The sequence below is a fragment of the Elephantulus edwardii genome, unplaced genomic scaffold (genome assembly GCF_000299155.1).
Source record: "Elephantulus edwardii isolate Elephantulus edwardi_28Jun2011 unplaced genomic scaffold, EleEdw1.0 scaffold00236, whole genome shotgun sequence".
Classification (NCBI taxonomy): domain Eukaryota; kingdom Metazoa; phylum Chordata; class Mammalia; order Macroscelidea; family Macroscelididae; genus Elephantulus; species Elephantulus edwardii.
Window position 1 is genome coordinate 1,451,441 of NW_006399986.1, and position 8,769 is coordinate 1,460,209.

Below are 8,769 nucleotides of genomic sequence, written 5' to 3' on the forward strand. Positions count from 1 at the left end.
GAAACAGCACGAGGAAGGCCACTGACCCACCCCACTGGGACCCCAGGCGTCTCCCCTGCACAGAAACAGCACGAGGAAGGCCACTGACCCACCCCGCTGGGACCCCAGGCGTCTCCCCTGCACAGAAACAGCACGAGGAAGGCCACTGACCTACCCCGCTGGGACCCCAGGCCTCTCCCCCTGGCCCAGAAGTAACATCCACACACACAGGGGTGACCACCAAACCACCCGTTACTACAAGGAGAATGGCAATTGCTCTCTGCAAAATAGACCCCTCGCCGACAACACAAACCAAGGGAAGCCTGGCCAAATTTCCCCACGGGGCGCCCGCTGAGGATGCCAGGTCAGGTGGCAAATGGCTTCACAAGTCACCCCGTTTTTGGAGGCCCCAGCACACTTTAGCAATGAGAGAATTAGGCCATAAAGACAGGGGTATCTGCTTAATGCTTTGGGTTTATCAACCTCGGGGATCCAAGGGAGGCTGCACCTTCGATAAGGAGACCCCACCTCGAGCCCCCTCCACCCCCAGACTGCAGAGGAACGATGGGCACTATCCTCTCGTGCAATTAAGTGCTTCTGAAAACCTGCGGGAGGGCCAGCTGTGAGCTGGTTCCAACTCGACGGTACACAGCAGCAATAAATATATAAACACTGCTTGATGTTTTTAATATAGAAATACTGCTGCTGTTGGGTGCTGTCGCGTTGCCTTAAAGCGACCCCATGTGACAAGGGCGAGCTGCCCGAGGAGAGTTTCAGGCTCCAGTTTTTATGGGAGCAGATCACCAGGTCTTTCTGCTGCAGAGCTGCTGGTTAGCTGACCTTTTGGTTTGCAACCAAACACTGAATTACTGGGCCAAAGGGGGTTCTTTGCTGTATAAGTGTCTGTATAGTGTCTTGCTGTGGCCACTTAAAACAGGGCACAGAAGGTGGGCCCAGTAAATCAGATAACCAACCCTCCCAGCCGAGGGAAGCAACACCTATGAGCTCCTCTCGGGCAACCCTGGGGTCATGGCGACCCCGTGTGTATTAGAGAACTGAGCTCGGCAGTGTTTTCAAGGCTGTGAGCTCCTGGAGGTGGATTGCCAGGCCTTTCCACTAAGGCACTCCGGGGTGGGTTTGAGCTGCCAACCTTCTGGTTAGTTGTTCAGGGCTTGTGACACTCAGGGGCTTCAGAGGAAGGATGAGGGCTAAGTCCTAGCCCCACCTCTGCTCCCAGCTTGCGGCCAGAGCCAATTCCTTCTTTCTGGGGTGTGAGGGGAGAGGGCGAGATGCAGACGGTCGGTAAGCCGTCCGTGAGGGTCAGGGCAGCACGCAGATACCAGGGGCTTTCACCGCCCACGTCCAAGTCTCCTGCTTTGGAAAAACATCTGTCTTCTATTCCCTCATGAGCAAGAATTGCTTATCTTTTCTAAGGCATTAAGAACAAAAGGGACACTTGCTCCTAACTCCTTCAGCGGGCTTCCTTGCAAAAGCAGGGAGTTAAAAAAAGAACGATGAGCTAGCAAGAGCTGAAGAGACAAAGCCAAAGAATATTTCAGCCCTGCGATCCTCTGATCCGTATTCCGGGTGGGATGGAGATGTTTGCCCCACGCCCTGGCTGGCCCCAAAAAACAAGCCTGTTTCCACGCAGGCATTCCCACGCACCGTAACCTCAAAGGACAGCGTGGAAGGGTCCCAGCCGGTTTCCAAAGCTGGGATCTTGACAGCGGCGGGCCCCACGAGTGGCTGGCGGGCCCAGCGATCTTGCAGAGAAACTGTGCACTTAATCACGTGTCCTCAGGGTTCCCTCGGCTATGCTGTTTATGTGCCATCGAGTCGCCTGTGTCTCACAGCAACCCTATGTACCCCTGTATCCCCCAAATCCAGGCCGCTGAGTCAATTCCAATTCTCAGAGACCCTGCAGGAGGATGGAGGAGAGCCCCCCTCCCCAGGGTTCCCAGATGGCCATCTTTACAGAAGCAGATGTCACAGCCTTGTTCCCCGGAGCTTCTGGTGGCTTCGAACCACGATCTCGTGGCTGGCCATCAAGTGCTTAACCCCTGTGACACCAGAGCTCCCTGTACCAGGGGCCTGGGTCTTTCTCTGTCAAGTTGGTGGAACTTCCTTCACGCCCAAAGTGCTAGAGAATGTTTCTACATGTGAACAACAGTAGTTTCCTCACGCGTGTGGATTCGGGGGTTCAGGAGGATGACTTCTCTGGGGAGCCCTGACGGGCCCACCCATGGGGGGGCACCAACAGCTGGAAGAGGGTAGAGTCGGCTTCCCAGCCCAGATGACACGTGTCTGGGGGACCAGGAAGTGGGCAGACCCCACACAGGGCGGACTGGTGGAGCCGTGTGGTACGAGGGAAACGGGACGGGGAGAAAAATCGGGGAGAGGGGGACACAGGTGCACGTCCCCCCCGCCCCCCAACAAACGTCCTCCTGACGAGAGACTCCTACATACAGGTGGTCCTGGCGCTTAAAGGCCTTGCTGCAGATCTTGCAGATGTGCTTCCTCTCCTGGCTGTGCGTCAGGTAGTGCTTGCTCAGAGAACTGGCGCTGCTGAACACCTTCCCGCACAGGCTGCAGTCCAGGAGCGGGTTCTGCGGGGAGCTGTGCAGGCGCTTTCCTCTCCGGCAGCTCCCGGACGTGGCCCTGCCTCCGTCCTCGGCCTCTCTGGGCACCTTGCGCGGGCCAAGGCCCAGGTCTAGACAGAGGGAGAAGCAAGCACACGTTAACAGACCTCGGGGGGGGGGGGGGGGGCATCCCGGGACTCACCCCCTGACACTCTGCAGCGCTCACAGACTCGACTCAGGCAGGCCAGGCAGCTGCACACGCCCGCTGCAACCCCTCTGCTCTCTCTGCCCAGGTTCTGGTGTGAGGGGGTTGCACCCAGAAGGCAATGGCTGGCTGACCTCTAGGATGGGAGCTGATATCACCGACTGGCACTCTTCAGAGCGCAGCCCAGGAATATAAAGTGAGAGAACTGGAAGCCAATGGGGCGACCCTACTTCTCCGTCAATTTTTCACTTCTCTGCCTTTTCCCGTTTCACTGTTCTAACGGCAAGCATGTGTATTTTCCTTCTCTCCCAAGTTTCCGCTTTATACAGGTTCCAGCTTTTCACAGGTTTTACCATATAACCCTGGGCCTTGGAGAGGAAAAGATCCTTTCACTCAGCCAACTGGCCCTTTGCGTTTGAAACTGCAGGTTCTGGACAAAGGCCCAATGCTTCATGCACTGCAGCACTAAAGGCTTTCCTGGGTGAGACAGAGCAAATGAGACTCTGTAAAGAGGGCCGGCAGGTGGCTGCATCATGGTCTAAGTGGACGATGACAGAAGCTTTTAAATTTTATTTTATTATTATTTTTGTGTGTCTGTGTATCATCAAATCAGATCTGACTGGTACAGGAGGAGATTGTCCCTCCTTTCCCAGCAGAGCATCTGGTGGATTCAAACCATGGGCCTCTGGGATTGCAGTGCAGCAGACAGAAGCTTTTAAAATAAAACTGCAAAATCGAAATAGAAAAACCAATTCTTAAAGGATTATTTTTTAAAATTTTTTTATTGTATTATTTTTTACGTGTACCGTCAAATCAGATCTGACTGGTACAAGAGGAGATTGCCCCCTCCTTCTCCAGCAGAGCATCTGGTGGATTTGAACCACGTACCTCTAGGATTGCAGTGCAGTGTCTTGCCACTAAAGGATAATTTTTTTTAAGAGTAAAAAATTTTTAAGAAGGAAAAGAAACTCAAAACTCATTGCCGGCAGGTCAGAAGCGACTCACAGCTGACCCGCCTCGGGTTTCAGAGGCCAGGAACTGTACACATGGGCATGTTGTGTGTTTTTTTTCCTTGAGAAGCAGGTGGTGGATTCAAACCCCCTGCCTTTGTGTTGGCAGTGCAACTCCCTATCCACTAGGCCATGAGAGCTCCCTACAAAATAAAGTGGCAAAACACATGTGATTGCATGCAAAAATGATCTTGCTACATTCGAAGTTCAAAAAAGCATTAGGTTGTTGCAAGATGGGATTTATTCTAGTTTGGTTTGTTTGTTTTTTACGAATAGGCAATTTATTAAACCAACGTCATTTGTTCTAATGATTCTTATTGGCAGCTGTCACCTGCCTGATGATTCTGTCCAGATCTCTCTGTCCCCGAGGTGGCAGTTTGTGGCCCCCATCTTGGTCCTTTTCCACCATCGTGAGCCCCTCCAGGGCTCGGAGGACCCGGCAGGCCACACTTTTGGAGCTGAAGCGGCTGGGTGTTAATGCCGTCTCTCCGCCGCCCCTCACAGATCCTGGTCATGGAGCCAACGCCAGCGGCGCCCTGGAGGTACAAGGAGCTCGTGTGCCGATCCGGTTCTCACCGTAGGGAGCAAGCTCTTTATAATACTTGGCCATCTTGACAGTGTCTACCCATTCGAGGACTTTCCACTTCCCGGGCTTTCTGAGGAAGGCTGCCAGGGCTCTTGACCAATTCTCGCTGGTTCACGGCTTTTACAGTAACTCCAGGCCTCGTGCGGCCTCTGCGCTGCTAGCCAGGGGAAAGGCTTCTAGTTTTTAAGAGTAACAAGCAGACTGAGAGAATGAGGTTGACTGAGAAGAATGGGTCATTTTATTATGTGTCTGCGTCTGCTATTGAAAGATATCAAGACTCTCTTGGGTAAACTTATTTACAAAACAAACAGTTGCCACAGAGATGACTCCAGCTCTCCATCTCTCTCTCTCTCTCACACACACACACATGGAATCGCCTCCAGGAGGCTTTCAGCGGCTGATATTTTTGGAAGGGGAGTGCCAGCTCTTTCTTCCGAGGTGCCTCTAGGTGGACTCAAACCTTCCACCTCTCAGCAGACGCACACATCTGCTGTGTGTATGATCTGGGGACTTCTGGGTAAAATGATAGGGGATAGTTTTGGAAATCAGGGCATCTGAAGAGGTGGTGAAAACTGATTTTGTTCAGGCGGGAAAGGAGTGATGTCTTCAAATACCTGAGGGCAAATGTGATGGGGCGTGGGGGGGGCGCTAGCTGGAGGCATTTATCTTGTCTTAAGGAGCAAAGCTGGGTTTGGTGAGTGGAGATCCAAGGTGGGCATTTGGGAGTGAAGTGCACTGAGATCTTCGACTTACTTTGTGTATACGTGTATATATACACACACATATACATATATACACACATATACATACATACATATATATACATATACATATACACACATATATATATATATATATGTAAAAATAAAAATGGATATCAGGACAGAGGACAAAGGGATAGACAAGGAACACAGGGGTTTTGTTTCCCAGGACTTAGAAAAGCTGTTTATACTTTGGGGCAGTATGCAATGATACTATAAAAGAGTTTTCAAATACTGTGAGCATTACCAAAATGTGGCACAGAGACAGGAAGCAAGGACATGCCATGGAGGGAAAGATGTCCATGGACTTGTTCGTGCAGAGTTGCCATAAACCTTCCTTTTGCGGCAAAAAGATTTAAAAATCATGGCCCCTGCAAAGCACAACAGAAGCGGGTAAACCTGCCTGCGAGGGCCCGCATGCAACCTGGAGAAGTAGAAATGGTTAACAACATTTTACATCCGGTGGGTTGTTTTCTGGTGGTAGTGGTTGTTTTTAATCTCTAAACTGGGTGTTTCAAGTTTAGAGGAAGGAGATTAGGAAAAAATTGTGCTTCCCTGAAGTGGCGACTGTTTTGGGCAGCCCAAGTTCTTGGAAAAAATCTCAAAAAAGCTCCAGGTTTTGCCCAGCAAACTTATGTGCATCATTTCTGTGGCTCAGGTACCCTAATTCCTGTACCCCCAGAAGTTACCACTGCAGACGTCCGCTCAATAGCCCGTGATTCTGATTTCAAACTCAAGGTATTGTTCCAACATGGTAGCGAGGCCCATACTCCGTGTTACACGACAGTCATGTATTTCTTTCGTAGCATCATTTCAGACACGTGTGATGTGATTCTTTTTTTTCCCCATGTATCCTCGAATTGGATCCGACTACAGGTTATTGTTTCTCCTCCTCCAGCAGAACGTCTGGTGGATTTGAACTGTGTGCCTTCCGGACTGCAGTGCAGCTTCTTGCCACGAGGTGAATGACGTGATTTTATCTACCAGAAAACTCTTAGTTCAGTCAACCAACCGAGGCAACTGGCTAGTGGACTGAGTTTAAAAATAAACAGATCAAACTAATGTCTCCTCTAGGAAACCAGAAGAGGATGAAAAACATTGTTTAATGATTTTGTTAGTCCTCCCTCTATTCCTCGGCTGCGGAAGAGGAGGACTTTGAACTGTTACCAACGAGCTATGATTAACTACTACTACTGGCCTCTATTGTTAACGTCCGCCCTCCCTGTGCTCTCCTGTCTTTCAGGTTTTCTCTGTTTGACCCTTAGCACTATGGTTGGAGGAGAAAACAACGCAGGTCAAGTTTTGACTCCCACTTTACTCAAGATCCTGTCATCTTTTTTAATTATTATTTTGTGTGCGTGTACCATCAAATCAGATCTGACTGGTACAGGAGGAGATTGCCTCTCCTTCTCCAGCAGAGCATCTGGTGGATTTGAACCACGTACCTCTGGGATTGCAGTGCAGCTTCTTGCCACCAGGCCACCAGAGCTACCTAAGATCCTGTTCTCTTTATGACACCTGATGGCCAGGTCTTTTCTCCCGGGTTGACAGGTTGGTTTGCCAACCTCCTGCACCAGGGCTCTTTCTGAACTTCAGATCGCTAACTCTTGCCCTCGGGAAAGAGCGGGCCATCCCCAGAAATCTCAATTCCTTAATATTGACCTGATGGATCAGAGTCCAATCTCCTTTATAGAGGAGACTGGACATGATTCCTGAGCAATAAAAGGGGGGCTGCCCTCTTTTACCACAGAAGAGGAACACTTTCTTGACCTGTCGCTAGCTGGCCATGAGGGCGGCGGACAGCCTCACCTTGTAAGGCGGTCTGAGACTCCGGGTCTGTGTATTCCTCCACTAGTTTCACGGAATCGCTGTCCTTGCCCGAGTGTAGGGACAGGGTGTCCAGGTTGTCCTCCAGCACCTCACCCGGCAAGTCAGGCGCCGGCAGACTGGGGTTCAGGCTCAGGCGGCTCAGGCCGGCATAGAGCAGGTCGCGTGTGTTGGGGCCCAGGTCCCGGTTGAGGGGGTTGCTGCAGCTGAGGCCCTGGTGCTCGGAGGATGGGAGGTGCCTCTCAGCTGGAAGGGTCCCCTCGTCCCCACGGCTATACTGCTCCATGGCTCTGAGCTGCCTCCAGAGACCTGGTCACCAGCCTCTCTCCAGATAGCCAGGAGGCGAGAAGGTGAGAGCCCGTGATAGTATCTCCCTCCTGAAAATGAACAAGGAGGAATCAAAACAATGGCACGATGATGCGGAAGGGCGGGCAGGGCAGACACGTGCAACTCAAAAATCGACCCGTGTTTGTGTCTGTTCTGTGCATGAGACAGGAGACCTGGTGCAGGTCACCAAGGCTCCTCCAAGGGAATAAAACCCATCTCCTTCACTTCCCAATAATAAAAATAAACAGCCATCAATCATAAAGTGCTCAGCGGAGCAGGGCATTACATACTGTGGCGGTTCAGTTCACCGGCAGGACCGTGTGCACCTTTCCATAAAGACTTCAGAAGTTCAAAACCCACTGCCATTGTGTCAGAACCGGCAAGTGGACTCAACTGTCTGAAAGGCACGGTCTTCTGAGTGGTGACGGCTCCTGAGAGACTCCACACCACAGCCTCAAAATGCAATGGAGGGTCACTGGAAGCCAGACTCGCCTGACAGCAGTGGGCTTTTTGGTTTTAGTTAACAACTGGAGGTCCCTAGGGCTCACCAACAGCTGCTATTCAAATGGTTGGTGGCTTGGACCTACCCAGCAACTGCAGAAGGGAGGTCTGGTGACCCGCCAAAAACCCGGGGCGGTTCTACTCCACGACACAGGTCAGTCGACATCAGCCGGAACTGGCTCAAGGAAGACAGGTGTGTTTCTCACTAACCACCACACCAGGCGCTTTCTGTGTGTCCGGCATTACGCTGTGTGGTTTACACACACTAACTCTCTCAAGGCAGCCTGGAGGCTCTATTCCCAAAGACATGGAGTCGATTTCTGACTCAGAAACCCTGTTGGGCAGGGCGGGGATAGGTTGCCTTCTCGTTTTTCTGCAAAGCAGATGGTGGGTTTGAGCTGGCAACCTTTTGGTTAGCAGTCCAACAACAAACCCATTAAGCCCTCCAAACGTCTTCCTTCTCCCTCTCATTGGGACTGTGTAGGTTAGGGTTAGGGTTATCGGACCCTCTAGCAGCTTTTCAAGACTATATATTGCTTGGAAGGAGATTATCCTTCTTTCTCCCAAGTTGCTGCTGGTGGATTTGAACCACCAGAGATATGACCTTTGGGTCAGCAGTGCAAATCCCTACCTTTGGGTTTACAGTTTCAATTAAAGTAGGTGGGGAACCCTCAAACGGGTTGGATGCCAGCAGATCAAGGAAACAGACTGTCTCCCACTTTCTTTCCCAAATGCCAAGTCACCTGCCTCCCAACCTGTTCCCAGAGTCCAAAGAACAAACCGTCTGTTAACCACAGGTGATCATGCCCCACAGGTAAGCCACAAGTACAAAGGCCACCCTTTGATACTCTCATTCTCTCCCAACTAGTTAAGAAACTTCCTCAGACAATAATGAACTTATTCTTGTTCTGTCAACAAATAAACTCAACAGGAGCTCTGGCGGCCCAGTGGTAAGAAAGTGCACAGCAACCTCAAAGGCACATGGTTCGAATCC

General features: G+C 51.1%; 1 protein-coding gene across 1 annotated transcript in view; it reads right to left on the minus strand.

Moving 5' to 3' along the window:
* ZNF541 (zinc finger protein 541) overlaps positions 1-7,233 on the minus strand; it is a 30,542-nt gene extending 23,309 nt beyond the window's left edge. Inside the window, exons 1-2 of the mRNA XM_006898699.1 lie at positions 6,930-7,233; positions 2,446-2,689 (exon numbers count right to left, since the gene is read on the minus strand). Coding sequence (XP_006898761.1) covers positions 2,446-2,689; positions 6,930-7,233 — 548 coding nt within the window. The remainder of the gene's footprint in view (positions 1-2,445; positions 2,690-6,929) is intronic.
* Between the last annotated feature and the right edge of the window lie 1,536 nt (positions 7,234-8,769).